The 17975-nt window shown below is 26.5% G+C and overlaps 1 protein-coding gene across 1 annotated transcript in view; it reads right to left on the bottom strand.

The window, feature by feature from the left end:
- Nucleotides 1–16591, bottom strand: part of LOC129966191 (uncharacterized) — a 32918-nt gene extending 16327 nt beyond the window's left edge. The window contains exons 1-2 of the mRNA XM_056080601.1: nt 16568–16591; nt 15406–15479 (exon numbers count right to left, since the gene is read on the bottom strand). Of these exons, the coding sequence (XP_055936576.1) occupies nt 15406–15479; nt 16568–16591 (98 nt within the window). The remainder of the gene's footprint in view (nt 1–15405; nt 15480–16567) is intronic.
- Nucleotides 16592–17975: the final 1384 nt, after the last annotated feature.

Below are 17975 nucleotides of genomic sequence, written 5' to 3'. Positions count from 1 at the left end.
GAATGTCCTTTTTTGGGAGCAATTAGAAAAAGAATGTTTGTATGGAAGAAATTAGACATTTTTTGGAAGAAAAAAAATCTAGCAATTTTGAGCAGCGGTCAGATGACAAGGCCAATACTTGGACTGATAATTTATCTCTCTTAAACGCAATGCCTCACCGTTGGTGCAACCACGTGTTTGACAATATCGTGTAATTAACACAATCTTGTATGTACAGTAAAAAAATGGAAAATGGATTATTATCATGCATTCGCTTATTAGGTAAATTATTTTGGCATTTTTCGTGTCAATATGATGTCTATATTCTTTGTCTTAAAGAAGAAAATTTCTTTTTAAAAGACATTTTGTATCAAATATAAACAAAGATTCGTGGTCAGCCTAATATATTATGGCATACTTTGTTGCAAATGTACTTGCATATTACTCATCGCAAGTTATTTCGAACAACATTCGCAAAATTTTTGGAGAATAACTAAAATGCGATTTATGCACGAGCATTACAATTATATTATATAATTTGGACATATAATTTTCTGCCTATTGGAACAAAAATTTAACATAAAATTATAATTATTGTCATAAAATTACATATTAAATTGTATACATATCATTGCATTTACTGAGTTATCGTCTTTATATACTTGTGAAAGTGCAGATTGGCAAACGGTCAGCCCTTCGACAGATTTTGATTCAAATTTGATATTTATCTACATTTAAGACTTTAAATTTGTCTTGTCTTTCTTTCTTTCGTAGTTATAGAATTAAATTAAATTCGGACAGCTGATCAGATGGAGAGCAAGATGTATGAATTGTTTCGAAATTATAAGTTGCATTAATGCAAAGCTTACTGCAGAATTCACAAAAGTTATTTATGTTTAAGATGCCCAAATACGATTTGTGATGTTTATCGCATTGATAAATTAATACATTATCAAACCACAAGCAAATTATTCATATATATATATATATATATATATATATATATATATATATATATATATCTTTATTTAGTGATGGTATGTTTTTCTTTTATATTCTGAATTCCTTTTATCTCATTTAATTGAATCTAGATTCATTCTTATTTCTCTTCCCCCTCAAAATGTGTCATAATAAAATAAGGTCAAATTCCAAACTGTTATTTCATTTTGATTAGGAATTCAGATATTTAGATAACATGAATTTATGTCTAAGATTCAAAGCAGATTACGTGCAAAGATTTCAAATTATTCAAATTTATTTAAAACCTTTTCTTAGTTCTGGCATTGATATTAACATTTAGTTATTTACGATTTCGTAAATAACACGGGGTCACTTACTAAGTCAAGTCTGCATTTAATTAAATGTATACTTCTTGTTTATTCAAACATTAATTAAAAAGGCCTATGATTTAAATAATACCGAATTTAAAATTCATATTGATTTTTAATTTTGGAATTAATCATATATTCGGATTAAATACATTCCAAAACAATAGAACACTGAGAAAATAGAAGTTTAAAAAATGTTCACTGCAACATGAATGAAAAAATATTTTGAGAATTCAAAAAATATTCATTTTAGTTCAGATTTCATGGTAAACTTTAATAACTATGCATATTAAAGCACATATTCTGTCGTGTTTCCATTTGTTATCAAGATATTAATTTTCGAATCAAATGCTGGTTTTTATATATTTGTACGTTTTTACTAAAATAAATATATCAGAATACCTTAAATTTTTAGAGAAAAAAGGCACCGAAAGTAAACCGCCGCAGTTTAATCAAAAATGTTTCATGAATATGCTTTCTTTTTCTATGCTTTTTTAATGAAGACTAATAATGAAAACTCTGCGATTTTGAAATCCAAGACATTCTCCATGGTAACGGACAATTAATCTGCGTTAAAGGAATTTCTGTGCACAGATTAATGAAACAACAGGTGAAAGATGAATCAGTCATTTTAAAAAAGTCATCGTTAGAAACTTTCAAAGAAAACCACTAGAATTATTAAGAAAAATATTGTCAAAAGAGGAAAATTAAAGTAACTTAGAAGAATAGCAATTCGGGAAAATCGGCTAATTTTTTAAAAAGGGTATTCTGATCAAATAACGTTACATGTCAGACGAATAATATATATATATATATATATATATATATATATATATATATATATATATATATATATATATATATATATATATATATATATATATATATATATATATATATATATATAATTTTTTATTAATATTTTTGACAAAAAGGAAATAATTGGAAAAAGATAAATGAGTAAACAAATATATCAAATTTCTTATTATAATTATTATTGTTTCACATATTTTATAAACAAATTAATGCAGAAGATGTCATTTCTAAATTGTTGGAAATAAAAAAATTCATTTAAATTAGAAAATTAATTTAAATGCAGTAAATAAATATATTTTATATTTTTACCCAATCAGTTAATTGGTTCTCAATTTTTATAAATTATTTTCTTTAATTAATTAATATTTTCTAACTCAATTAAAAATATTTAGGGAAAAATTTTAGTCTCAATAATTTTTTAAGAAAAAAAAATCTTACTAAAAATGTGACTACTATGAATTTCTAAATTTTTTTCTTCACTATATTTATTTTTTAAAATATTTTTTGGAGCTAAATACCTTTAATTTTGATATGCGTAAAAAATGTCCCTTTGGGCAAACTTCAATAATTTGATCAATATCATCATTTCTGATCAAAAATCCTGCAAAAAAATTCTTGGTTAATAATTTCCCTAAATTTATGATATCAATAATAATTTAAAGTTTTGTGAACATTTTTTTTTTTGTAATTTTGCTTGTGTAAATTAAAAAAAAACATGTTATTGTCATCACTGTAGGTAGATTCAAAGTCTAATTTCCATTTTAATATTTCTTCTTATAAAATTAGATCATTAATTTTGAAATCAATCCAAGATTTACCTTGATTATTTTCAAAAGTTTGAATATTGTTTTCTTCATTAACAATAATTAGGCCTTTAGAATATTTGAATTCTAAAATTTTGTGACATCCCCAATTTTGCTGCCCCACATCTGATTATATGAAAGAAATTTATAAACAATTATTCGAAATTAATTATTAAGTTTTTAGACTTTCATAATAATGAATTTCATGATATAAAATATATCATTTCTCGAGTATAGATAACTTTGTAATATTAATTATTTAAAATGGCTGTTTATATATATATATATATATATATATATATATATATATATATATATATATATATATGGGGGTGTATGTAGATGTTGAAAGTTTATTTATTTTTTGCAGTAATTTCACAACATGACGCATTACTTAAGCGAAGAAGAAATAGAAGAAGAAATTTAGATTTTTCATTTAACGAACAATGGACTGCGAGTTAGTTCTCAGGAAATGGGGTAAGCATATAAATATATCTCCTTGACTCACAATGATGTATATGCCTCGCGCACAGAATTACAGAATTGCTATGTTTTAATTAATAATTAAATTGAAACAACATTGCATTATTTAATGAGTGAAAACCATTAATATAATAGTATTTGTTCCATATAGAATTCTGATAGGGAGTGGAATAATTTCTAAATAGAAAGTATAATCTTATTCGAATATTGAATATATGTGTTTGTTAATTGGTTAAGATTTTGTACATTTAAAATTACGAGAATATTTTCTGCTTATTTATGCCAGCATGAAAAAAAATTAAGATCGCATGTTGATACGTCCAACAATTTGTCCGCTTGATCATTATTGTATTTTCTATAAGTAAGTGACAATCATTACAACAACAATTGATATCGCCTTTCCCCTACGCACTCCTATGGTACAACTCGATTATATAAAAAATGTCAAAGTTTACATTTAGCTCCGCTATCTTTCTTTTGTTACAACTGTTTGTTATGTACGTTTTAATCTTAGTTTTAATTATTTCAAAACATTTTTATAATTGACATGCAGCTTTTACTGAGTTCCTCCTCAATGGTTGGAAGATGCGTTAGTGCGATCAAATATATTATTAGTTATTAAGATTTCAGGATTAATTTTACGAATCAGGGTTTATGTATAATTGGATTACCTTTGATACAAATAAAAATAAAATCAAATCATTTTTTTAAATGGATTAGTCTTATTTACAGGTTTCCAAATGTACACAATGAAGTAGATGAGGACAAATCGTACGGAGATAGTTCTCTCTACACTGGATACTAATAAGAGAGGTATTTTCATCATCATATTTACTATGGGAGAGTGATTATACTTTCTAATTAACAAGTATGATTTTTTTAAACCTGGTATTAGTACCTCTGTTAATATTCTCAGTAACAGTAGTGGATGGTTAAACATTAGAGAGGGGCAGTATCTTTATGAAATATCTAATATATCAATCCCCATTATATCACAACTATCTTTTTATAAGCGCATTATATACGTTTTGACAAATAAAATAACCATATTAAAAACCATTAATTTTATTTAAATATTTTTTGAAACTTTATATAGATCTGAAATTATTGTTATATTCATAGAGTTAATCAGATTTATCATTTTCTTTCTTAAAAATTCAATCACTAAACAGAAAACTTTAAAAATAAATTTCAGTTCAAAGGAGGAAATTACATATAAAATGTCATCCAGAAAACATTTATTTACAAATGTACAAAGCATTCTCAAGGTGACCTTGAACCATGAAGCTTAAAGGCTGCTTTACTGGAACTACTACAATGTCCATGATCGTTATTGGAAATGTGATCAGCACTGCTTATTTTTGTTTTCCATTTACTTATGAAACAAAAAGTTTTGTTTTTAAGAAGTAATTGAATTAAGTAATTAAGGTATAACAAAGGCTTTTAAAAAATCTCAAAGCAGGGTTCAGTCCATATTGTTAAAGCTCTAGACAAAAAATGTTACTACTCAAAACATAATTAATTTATTCTTCGAGATAAATGATGCGTTTCTTTTCTAATTCGCTTTTTTCTGATATGAGTTATTTATATTTAAGCCCGTTAGCTATTTTTATTTTTCAAAAGGTTTTGAAAGAGAATAACTTCAGTATCCTAATTTTCTTTGAAGTACTTCTCGAAAAATATATTAAAAAAAGCTAACGCATCTTATCTATTGTATTCTAATGAATGCCTCATTATAAAAGTTAAGAATATGAATTACATGATGATTTTTTTAAATAGTTTATGTTTTTGTTAATAACCTTGAACTGTTCTATCTACCTTCATTAAAATAAATAAGAAGGGATGTAAGCATTAGATTTTTATTTTTAATAAGAAATGCACAGATACTGAAGTATCAGCAACATGTTATATCACTGATAATTTTAACTTTTAATATATCTCATAAGCATGCATATTGTATCAGAAAAAATGTCTAAAAAAACATTCGTATACCATATTTATTCGAACCCACCTATTCTAATAATTTCTATGGATTTAATACCTTCTAGTGAATACACACACACACACACGCACACACACATACACACACACAGACACACACACACACACACGCACACACACATACACACACACATATATATATATATATATATATATATATATATATATATATTCAGAGAGAGAGATATATTGGTTTCACACATCCATAAGACTCTGTTGCTGTAATAACAGGCAAAGAGAAATTAATAAAATTTTATTATAATTGAATAAGCAGTTAATATCAAACTTTTATTTTATTTTGACCTTTTTAAAATATATGTCCATGAATTTATGCTCATTGAAGGAGTTAAGTAAATTGTATTAATTAAAATATTTCTAAAAAACGCATACAAAATTATCATTTTCTAGAAACAACGATTTTTTTAAAATTCTTTTACGGTATGTTTAAGTAAAATTTTGAAAGAAAACTCATTGAATCTTATCTTTACATGACAGAAATAATTTTCGCAACCTTGTCACTGAAGAACATACATTTTATTATGTAACAAATAACCAGGTTTATCCAGGTCCATCCAAGATTAATCGTAAAAAGATAAATATAATTAAAAAATAAATTCCATCGTATTTTAACGATGGCATTCTGATACATTCCAAATTTTAAGTCCAGAAGGCAGAAGGCTATATCATATCAATCAAAGGATATTTTTATGAGCCGTTTAGATAATCTAAATCCATTTAATTCTTTACAACTTATGAATATTTACTCACACACTTCTAACGTTAAATATTCTTTAAAATATAATTACAATATTGTCTCATCGATTTCAAGTTAAGGAACCAAAATAAAGAAGGTCATCTTGCAAAATTTGCGCATATTTTTTATGAACATAAATACATTTAACCTTTTCCAACCTATCTTTATTGGAATGCAAAATGCTAATATTGACAATACTGTATTATTCAAGAGATATAATATTATCTTCTTCATTCCGAAATGATGGCAAGTAGTTGAAGGTCATATCACAAAAATATTTAGTATTTATATGATCTATTTAGATAATCTAAATACAATTAGCCATTCACAATTTATTTATATTTGTTGACAAATAAAAATGGTCTCTTCTTATTAAAACCTCATGATAAACAATTTCCTACTCCTATTGGTGAATAACCATATTATGCCTAATTTTTAACTTTATATATGGCTGCTTGTCTCCTCTATATTTTACCTCTAATATATATTTCCCTGCACCGCATTATTTTATATTGGGAAACTTTCCTAGAGAAACTAGCTTAGTTGCTTAGAAAAATTATTGCTTTTATTTTTATACTAGTGTTTTTTTTTAATTCAGAATATCATTTAAAGAAATTCAAATGAATTATTTTCTGGTATTAATTTCCTTCTATTTTATCCCATGTCAATTTAATTGTAAATTTTATTGCCTTATGTCCACAACAATTTTTTTATAATTTTCTGACGACTTAATTTTTAAGTTTCCATAATTCTGTCTCTCTCTCTCTCTCTCTCTCTCTCTATATATATATATATATATATATATATTGCTCTTTTCAACAGAAGATATCGAATTTTCATCAAAATTAACATTTTCTTGTAAATTGAAAAACATGCTGCCGAAGGAGAATTTATTTCAAAAGAATATTAAAAGGTATCCGACTACGTTAAAAACACTGGTATTCGACCACATTGGCAAATTCTTCTTTTATTATTATTTCTTGTAATTCAGGCTTTCATCTTTCCAAAATAGTATTTTCTAGGAAAAGGAAGGTCTGATCTATCATCCATGATAATTTTAAACAATTTTTTAGCTAAAATATTTCTTTAACTTCAATTTTCTTAAACTTTAATTTTTATAAAAATTATCCACCGTTAACATGATATCTCAAAAACTAATAGAGGTATTTACATAAAAATTTCAGCGTGTGTTTTAAATACTGTGGGGAATGAAATGAACCAAAAGTTTTATTGTTGGTGAAATACTTTTTCATTTATAGGTGTTTTTAGAAAAATTAAGTTGTAAATTTATGGGGAAAATGTATATATACGTACATTTTTATCCATAATTTATTTGCATCTCAAAATGTTTCTTAGATTTTGGTTCATTTCATTCATCATTATATTCTATAACTTGTGTACAAAGAAAAATAGGTTGCTGCATTACAATTTTGTGTAGAGTGTTAACCGTTTAGGTTAAATTTCATTAAAATTTACTACAAATTTTCCCATTTCTCAAAATATATTATATTTCCAAATACATTTTTGTATATATAGTGTTTATAATTGACAATACATCTAAAAACCATAAATAGTTTTAAAAAATCCAATTTTTCAAAAATATTGCTTTGAACGTAGTCGGCTACCTTAAAGCAAAGAAAAATATCTGAAAGAAAACCAAAATATATTTTTATACCTTAACATTTACTTCATAATAAAAAAAAAGGCTGAACAATTGCCTACTAACATTATTCAGAATTCTTTTGGTTCACAAATTTTGATGAATAGCCTTTCATCTTCTTTTAAAGCCAGAAGTCATTCTTTTCTCTTTTTATTAGAAAATTTTTTAACATTATTTATGTTTTTTTAACTTTACTCCATTAAATGAACAAGAATAACTTGTATATTTTTTAGAATAAGATTTCATTATATTGAAAACTGAGCTACCTTTTTATTTTTCATTTTAATTTATCTTATATGTAATTTATTTGAATAAATTTCCTAGAAAATTTCTTTTAATTATTAAAATTAATTATTTTTTCTTTGATTTTATGATTTATTGAGGACTTTTAAATACCTTAAAGACTTAAAAATTCCCAATTTCAGTGCATCTAATTTATCAACATTCGAAATCGCACTTTTTATTTCAAGGATTTAATATCTTTACAGTATGTGTCTTTTGATTAAATCCTGCTATTCTTTATCCTCGCATTAGCTTATTCATACATACATTTATAGCGAGCCGCGGTGGGATATCTCAGCTTCGCAACTCGAGGGTATCAGGTTCGAGACCTGATTCCACCGACGAACCATCTTATAAGCGGGCTTGTTGCACGTTGAATCCGTCCGCAATTAGTTTAGTTTAATCCTAAACTAAACAATCTTGAGTGTGAAAGGAGTTTTTATTATCAGCTTTTGTTTAGTTCGAATTCTCATTTTTCTTCCTTGGTGATTCATTTTCTGACGTATTTTTAAGTTTATTTATTTATTTTAAATTAAATTACATATCAATCTGTCAGAATGGAAAAGTAAGTACTTTCTGTTTTAAAATAGTCGGGAAAGTGACTTAAAAAAATTATTGCAGGTGCCTTCTACAATATGCTGCCCTAATGGCAAAACGCTTAGCTAAATGCATTTTAAATTCTAGATACTTACTAGAACTATGTATTTCCATTAATTCCAAAATTTAATTCTATTAATTAAAATGTAATAACTTTTATATATAGTTTATCTTTTTCCTGTAAGATATTATTAACAATCATTAATTCATCTTATTCTTGCAAATTAAGAAAAAAATAATACACTATAGAAATTTAAAAGAAATTAAGTAATAATATATTGTTGGTTACCAAAATCCATAGTCACAATAAAAGAAGTGAATGACTTTCTCTGTGAAATAAAGAAAGAAAAAAAAAGTAATTTTTGTAAACAATTTTCTAAGATCAAAACGAATATAAAAATTAGAATTCTACAAATTAATATTTTCTTCACTTTTTTGCGCTTAAATTCTATTTAAATTCGTATAATCGTTTTTGTGAAAAATTGTGAGAGTTAAGTGTTTTAATTATTTGTATTATATTATATGAATATATGCCATCTTTTCTGAAATAAATTTAAATAATGAAACATCTTCGCGAAAAAAAGCATATTGTATGTAAATGCACGCTAAAAATGATGTCAAACAACATTAATTTGTACTGCGAAAAAAAAATAAACTAATTCTAAAGGATATCTCTAAAATAGTTTTAGAATAATTTTATGTTCAGCAATTTTTCTTATCTAATTTTTAAAGGTTTTTTTTTTGCATAGTTGCCAATACATATGCAAATTTCATTGCAAGCAACATTAAAAAAATTAATTATTTTTCTTAAATATTATTAGAAATTTATTTTTAATAAGAACCTGTTGATGATCCTAAAATTAACTTGACATTTTTATTATTTTTGTGAGAGGATTAAGAGGTTTTAATGTATTAATTAGCAAGAGTTTTTCATAGATATTTTAATATAAATTCCTTAGGTAAAAAAAAGAGAATTTTTCTTAAAGATAACTTATTAAAAACATTCCAGACGTTAATTAATTAGCGATCTTTCAAAATCTCACATAGAAAAATTCGCTTTAAGAAAAAAATAAATAAATAACTTTTATGGAGCTGTTGTGGAGCTGTATGGAGATTAAGACGCAAAAAAAAATGATTTAAAGTTCCTAATCAAATAAAAAAATTATATTAAGTGCTGGGGAAGCATCCAGTAATTTATTCGACAGAAATTAATTAAGAATTAATTTAAATAATCATATATGAAAAATTTACAATTCTATAAATAAAATTAAAGACCGCAGTCAGAATTAACAATTCTAAATTTAATTTAATTACTTATTAAAATAAGAAAATTAATTTCTAAATTTAAATTTGTGAATCATGTGACAGAAACCGTAATTATAGTAAGTTAATTATCAAAATAAACAATTTTATAAAGTAGTTGAGTGGTTTAGATTCAGTAGTTAAATAATTACGTTATTTATTAAGCAAGGATTCAACGCGATCGAAAGGAATCCAACACATTTTTTATATCAAAGTACACAAATAAATGTTATTTTGCTTTGGATGTAGATAGCATGAAATTAAAATTTTGCATATTTTAGTTCAATGCAAAATATACTTCTTTTTTATTGAAATCGAAGCATAAAACGAATTAAAATATAAAACTGATTTTCTAGTATAAACTTATTAAAGTCTTTAAAAATCAAGAAATATAATGCTTGGGAATGAAAGAGAACATCTGCAGAAAATACTCTTTCATTTCATAGGGTCATGAAGAGATAAAACTAGTAAGGTTTTTATATGTTCTAAATAATACCATCATAATTTTTTTTATTCAAATTCGTGTTTTCTGAATATAACTACTTTGTTATTTTCAGAAAGAAACAAAGAAATAATTTTGAATTTTTCCTGTTGATTTTATTTTGATGAAGAAATCATCTTTCTTTAATTATTATCAATCCGTTATTAATTGATTTGTTACAAAGACTTACTCTAAAAACTATTTCATGTTGCTGTTCAACCTTTTCTAGGGCCGTGGGAAGTATGTTTCCCTCCAAATTTATCAATCTTTGTATGAAATTATGTAGGTTGGCATAAGTTCTAGACGTTTTTAGAAATACAGAAACTTAGATGCTTCAGTTCTTTATCTCACACAAAATGATGTGTCTTGGTTTGTTACTTAATTATTAATTAACCAAATTAATTAATTAATCAAATAAAATTTATCTAATAAGCAAAATGAATCCATTTTCTTATTCTAATGCCAAGCCTAAAAATATATTAACATAATATGACTAGAAAAAAATGGCCTTTTAAAGAGTTAAAAAAAAAACAAAAAAACTTTAGGCTTGATTCGAGAACAGGATCATTCTATTCCTGAATGAAAAGTTTGTTATTTATTTCATAAGTTATAAAATGATATACTATAATATGCTAAAAGTGAATTAAATTTGGAATAAAAAATATAGCAATTAAATTACTATCATTAAAATAATTTTTTTTTTTGAATTTCAAAATCTTTTTTTGTGTGTGTGAAAATATTTTCGAAAGCTATTTCAAAAAATTAATAAATAATTAAAAGCCAAAATTTACTTAATATATAATTAGGAAAATTAAAAATTTCAAAATTATCTCTAAGAAGCAGACTTTCACAATCTAAAGTATATATCTTTTGAATTCGATAGTCTAATTCAAACGATGTGACTAAGCCGAATGCCGAAGCATACATGCACCTCTATTATTAGATGATATAACAAAATAAAAATAAATGGAAAATAGGAAGCTATAGGGAAGAGAAACTTCCCACGCGCAACAAGTTTGTGGTTTTATTTTTATTCAAGTTGGTGATAGCTAATTATTACTGAGTAATCTAAATTTATAGATACTTAAGATTAAAGATTAAATCGAGTGAAAAAAATAGATTTCTTTATTCCTCATAAGGTTTCAAAATCGATATCTTTATCAGCTTATGAAAGTTCCAACAAACTTAATAGGTTCTAATAAGAGGATTATTTATGATATCATTTGCAGGCTTATACTCTCGATAAGATTGCAAAATGCTTTGTAAGAAACTTATATATCATAAATAAGGATTATGAGGGTATTTTATCTGAAACTTAGGCTATGCTTTGGACTCGAAGATTTTATTTCGGTCAGTTAAATAGTTTTGTGTCTTGGGAAAAATATTTTTCGTTGGCATAGAGGAAAAAAAATTACGCATTTTCGGTTGTGTGTAATAAAATAAGTTTTAAAATAGAAAATAAACAGAAAGTGCCTTCGAAGCTGGTCTTAAGGCTTTTAGTAAATAATTGTAATAAAGCAATTGCAAAATTTAGTAAAGTTTTATATAGAGATAGAAGAAGGTATTTTTGTTAAAACTGCTTCGATATCTACACAAATGGTCCATATACTCGTTATTTTTATTCGATTAAAACGACATTATTTCCTTCATTTATTAAATTCGCATTTTTGCATATTTGTAGTATTTTAGGATGTAAATAATTATAACTGTAAATACATTTAGAAAAAACATCACGAATAAAACTAAAAGAATTCATTCTCAAGAATTTACATATATATTTATATAAAAAGGCATACAGTTTGTTTTATTTTAAAGAAATTCGGGATAATAGGGTTTTTGATTGGGTGCTTTGCATAAATTATGTTATTGTTTCTTATGGCACTTGCCATGGACAATACCGATGTTACGAAGACAGCGATTTAAGACGGTGGGGGAGTTTTTTCAGTGGTGCCAACTAGGGCCAAGAGCACGACTTAGCTACTCACGCATCACTCATTCGCTTGCACAACCCCTTTTTCAAGGAGGGCACATTCACACATCTCACAGATAGAACAACAGCTATGCCCAAACCGGGACTCGAACCCAGAACTCCCAGATAACGAGGAAGACGCACTACCCCAATGACAGGATGCCGGCAAACATAAATTATACTTAGCAGAAATGTTATGATACTTTATGGACATAAATATATATCTTTTAATAATAAATTTGAATGCTTGCACATGCTGGCGTTCTACAGGGAAACTATTTTACATAGAACTACCAAATTTGGCACATATATGTATTTTGGTTAGTGCAAATGACTTGACCATGCTTTAGACCTTGATAATACTTTAGTAGCTAGAATCGTACGTAGCATCTTTAGTGCATAGAATCTTGATAATATTTAGTACTTAGAATAAACAATTTTATAGAGCTTGGCTTAGAAAATAAATTTGAACTCATATAATTCCGAGTTTAGAATACAATACGAGCAATTTCAATAAAAGAATTACAGTTTTACTGATTCAAAACCTCATTTATTAAAGTCTGATTTATTTTTTTCAATAGTTTTTTTTCCTCATAAAAATATGTTTTAACGTATGAATAACTCTTTGTCTTTTTTTTTAAAGTTGCACACATTATACTTAAGAATGTGATGCTTCAGCAAAATTTTCCGATATTAATCTTTACTTGTCAGCACAATTTTAATGTTCAGCATCTTAAAGCGGCACTGGGAACTTTCTTTGTGGACTTTATATGCTAAAAATAGTCTTTCAAATGAAGTGGAAGAAGTATTTTATAATATTTTTTCCTTAATGCATTCACCCAAAAAATTTAGTTCAATCCTAAAATTAAAAAAAAAAATCGAGCGTACTTTAAATAAAATTATTTCTATAAGTTCAGTGAATATCAAAGCAGATTCTAACTTTTCTGAAAACATTTATTTAATACCAAAGTGATAATGGTCATAAAAAAAACTCTTTCAAAATTTGAAAACATAACGGCCTATCCGCTCGACTGATCGAAAAGAAATTTTAAATGTTGTTATTTGAAGGCATGAGCTTTAGATTGTGATGATTTAAATCTATACAGCATTCACTACAAACACGACAATGAAACAATTCGAAATTTTTGAATGGCAATATTAACCACTTATAATCAAAATTGACTGTGTAAAATATTTGCAAAGCAAATCCTCATAAAGGAGCATTTAAGACTTTCAAAATTTGAAAATATAACGGCCTATCCGCTCGACTGATCGAAAAGAAATTTTAAATGTTGTTATTTGAAGGCATGAGCTTTAGATTGTGATGATTTAAATCTATACAGCATTCACTGCAAACACGACAATGAAACAATTCGAAATTTTTGAATGGCAATATTAACCACTTATAATCAAAATTGACTGTGTAAAATATTTGCAAAGCAAATCATCATAAAGGAGCATTTAAGACGAAATGCACAGTATTTAATTAAAATTACAGGCTTCAACGAGCTGTCTTTCTTAAAGCATCGTGTATTGCAGATGGGAGACAAAAATGCCGAACTTGAAAATTAAAAATATTGAATAACAAATATTAGACATATTCTCTAAAAAATTGTTTATTCTGTCTAGATATCTATTTTATCAGATTATTAATCCCCAAATAAACCGTATTTACTAATTTAAAAAAAAATCTATATACTGCTAGAAACATCACACTACTCAAACACACAAACAGATTTGGATTTCCGATATCACATAGGATTGTTCTGGATCACGAGAGAAAAAATGATTCTCTTTGTGATATTCCACTATCAGAGCAGTAAGAATTCTTTTTCAACTTTTTTATCTTTTAGAAAAATGGCGGCTTCATTTTTTTTTATTATTTTTTCCCTACTTTTGCATTACTATGTCACTTATGTGACTGCCGAAATATTTTCTTTATCCCTTTCGTTTGTTGACTCTTTTTTATTTCCTTCCTTCCAGGGCATGTCATGCCATCTGGCCGAGAAGTATACACATTTCTGGCCTGAAAGGAAAGATACCGTGGCAAGGGAAATTGAACGACAGTGTGGTAGCAATGAAAAAGTACGGGGGAAATGCTGACAGACTCGGCGGCTTCCAAAACAGGCAGCTGTTTTGATGGTCAGACATTTAGATAGGAGAAGTGATAAATATAGATTTAATGTGTTTGGTCTGGGAGGGCAAATATTATTTGAAGGAAAAGATTTTGGTTTGCCCCGATTGCCCTTGTATACACATGTAGCGTTTGTCCAATATTGCTGTAATCAGTTCTGTTATAATTCTACGAATAATTTAATAAAATTGAATGGGGAAAAAACATAAATGTTTAAGCATTTATTCTTAAGTGTGATAGTTGAATCATATTGTAATGTGCCTATATTAAAACAAACATTTTTAATAAACCGAAATATTATTTTACGATTCTTAACTATTCTGATCAATCAGACGTAAAGAAAATAATATGTTATAAAATATTTTAGAAATATAAAATGAAAAATAAAAAGATATTTTAAAAATAATTTAATAAATTGCATATACATATTGCTTTTTATTATTTTCTTATTCTACTAATTATAGAAATATTATGAAGATAAGAGCTTAAAAGACAAACAAATAGAAGTATAACAAAAAAGAATTACAGCGAAAATGAAGTATAAAAAAGATATATTAAAATGTAAATGTGTGCATGGATATGTTAAATAATATTCTGAATATATTTCACCTTATTTATCCTGCTAAAAAACATTGATATTTGTATTATGTAATTAATTACTGAAGTTGCGATGTTATTTTAAATTTAAATATTTAGAGTAAAAAAAGTTTTAATATAAAAAAGGAAAATATGTTATTCTTTCATCTTCGGTCGTTGAAATTAATTCACAACTTACTCTCAAATTCATTGTTCAAATTTGATATGAAACGAAATTACTTCTGACTGATATTGGCCAAGATTGTAATGATTTCAGGCACATCTTTCAACATTTTATCTAGAGTATGAACTACCTAATAAATTAGAATTTAATCCAATCAAGCATTTCTTAGATGTTAAATGAAAGCTCCTAATCTCTCCCGAACCACTATAGTGTGAAACATGTGGTTGAATGTTTGGCATCCCCTTCATAGAAAATTCGAGAATATTGTGTGGGTTCCATCTCTACATTTGCTGAAGCTGTTACATTTCTTAAAGACGAAATAAATTTGTATATGGTCCTGATGTTATGACTTTTCAGCGTATTTCTGGTTACGGAAAGATGAATTATTTGAGAAATATATCTATAATAGCAGATAATATATTTCTAAATAGAAGAGTGACGGCATATTTATAATATTTCATCTGAAATTAAGTTTTATGAAGAAAAATGATATTTCTGATTTCTTTATTTACATTTATTATACGAGGTGCAAATAAACAATATCAATCTATTATATAAAAAAATTATGTAGACATTGAGTTTTATTCCCTTTGTAATTGCCAGTGGTCATCTGTCTTGTCACAATTGAGGCTTTTTTTGGCCAGTATTGTTTGAAATATTCAATAAAAATTATTATTACGTCATAGTAAGTATTTACATGGCCATTGACTTTGAAATGGTAACAAAAAAAGGAAAAGGAAATCTTTAATTAACAGCAAATGAGCTTAAAAGAGTATTATTCGTTAAACATACTTTTAAACACATCGTTTGTGGCAACTTTAATTAATAACTGTCTGACTTGTTTACCGTATTCGAGTACCGGACAATTTTTTCGTCTTTTGACAAGCAATTGTCTCAATGCCTAAGCAATACACTATAAACGTGTTAGCCATGCATTGTTTTTTTTATAGTAAAGAAGCGAACCATAGATATAAAATGAAAAAAATAATATGAAGAAAGCCCGAGCGAGAATATGACAATTTGAAAATAAAAACTGATCTTGAAGCTTCTAAGTTGGTGGCAAAATATGAAAAATTTATTCAATATTTAGGTAGTGGAGATGCAAGTGAAGAATGTTTTCATTGTAAGGCTTTTAGTTTTGAATCGGAACTAGATCAATCGTAAAAGGCATTTTCTCATTATGAAAATATTAACCCGTTCAGAACCGTGATCACATACCTGATCATGTGATTCTTCCTTCATGGAACACAATATCATATATATCTTTCTGATGAAATCGGGAAAGTTCATCTCATATTTGATACCATCATGTATATGACATCACGGTCCTTAAGGGGTTATGTTTCCAGCACTGAAGGAATGGCATTGGAGTTTAAAAACTTGCTAAATGGAACTGTCGAACATCGCGTGGAGAACCGGACAATATCAATGTTGAGGAGCGAAAGCGAGCAGGTTGCAATACCCAATACTACATATATAAGCAACTTTTTTTGCCAAAAGTACCAATTTATTACGTTTATCATTTAATAGAATATCAACTTTAGATAGATATATGGTAGATATGGGACAAAAGGATAGAGAATAAGTCTTTGAAAGAAAATAGGAGAAAAACCTGATACGAAATTCGATAATGTTTAAGGCAGCATTGACATAAAATAAATAAGGTACAAATCAAACAATCTTATAGCATGAACCTTTAACGCATTTTGAGATATCAACAGGAATCGAATTCTTTTTGAAAACGAAGAGCTTATCAAAAAATAATAAATAAGTAAACAAAATTCGAATTCTATAGGCCTGCCATTTTGGAAGTGTAACTTTGTCGCACAAGCGACTTAGACACCGGATCGATAGCAACTTACCGAAAACAGATAAAAGAGTTGTATAGAGTTAGATAAGTTTACGAGTATTGACAGTTTAAAAAAAATATTTGCAATCTCCAGAGAGAGATTTTAACTTTTTATTATAAAATCCCTATCAATTGACATCTTTTAGAAATGTAAACGTAGTTTGTTCTGAAACTGCACATCGTAGGAAATCATTATTATAAAATTAAAGTTATATAAAAATTATATTTCATCTAAAATCAAGTTTCTACGAAAATGGTTTAACTTTTTTCCTTGGTATATATGAAAAATGTAATGCTCGAAATCCACCAGTCTCACATAGTTTAGGCTCAATAAATATAACAGAACATTTGACAAAGATTGATACAAATTTCATTGCTCGACTTTGTATATTCTTAATCATTTTTATTTATGTATAAAAAGACAATTATTTATAATTTATCGCATCACATTTATGTGTTCCCTTGAAAGATTTCATTTTCAATAATAAGGCATTTATAATTTATCCCATTACATATAAATGTGTTATTATGAAAGATAGAATTGACAAATTGTCAGCATTTTCCATAAAATTTCGGCACATATCAGAAAGGTATGTGCTGATGAAAGGATGGATGCTTTATTCATATACATTTGAAGGACTGTCTATCAGTGTATATCAACAAGAAAGATAGATGTTATTAGTGATGTAAAATGCCAATGGGACACAACTATAGCGGCAAAAATAATAGTTTGATTTTTTGAAATAAACGAAATAATAGTTTGATTTGTTGCAATAA

The sequence above is a fragment of the Argiope bruennichi genome, chromosome 4, assembly GCF_947563725.1.
Source record: "Argiope bruennichi chromosome 4, qqArgBrue1.1, whole genome shotgun sequence".
In the NCBI taxonomy this organism is placed as follows: domain Eukaryota; kingdom Metazoa; phylum Arthropoda; class Arachnida; order Araneae; family Araneidae; genus Argiope; species Argiope bruennichi.
Note: the sequence above shows the minus strand (reverse complement) of the source record. Positions and strands in the feature narration are given on the sequence as shown.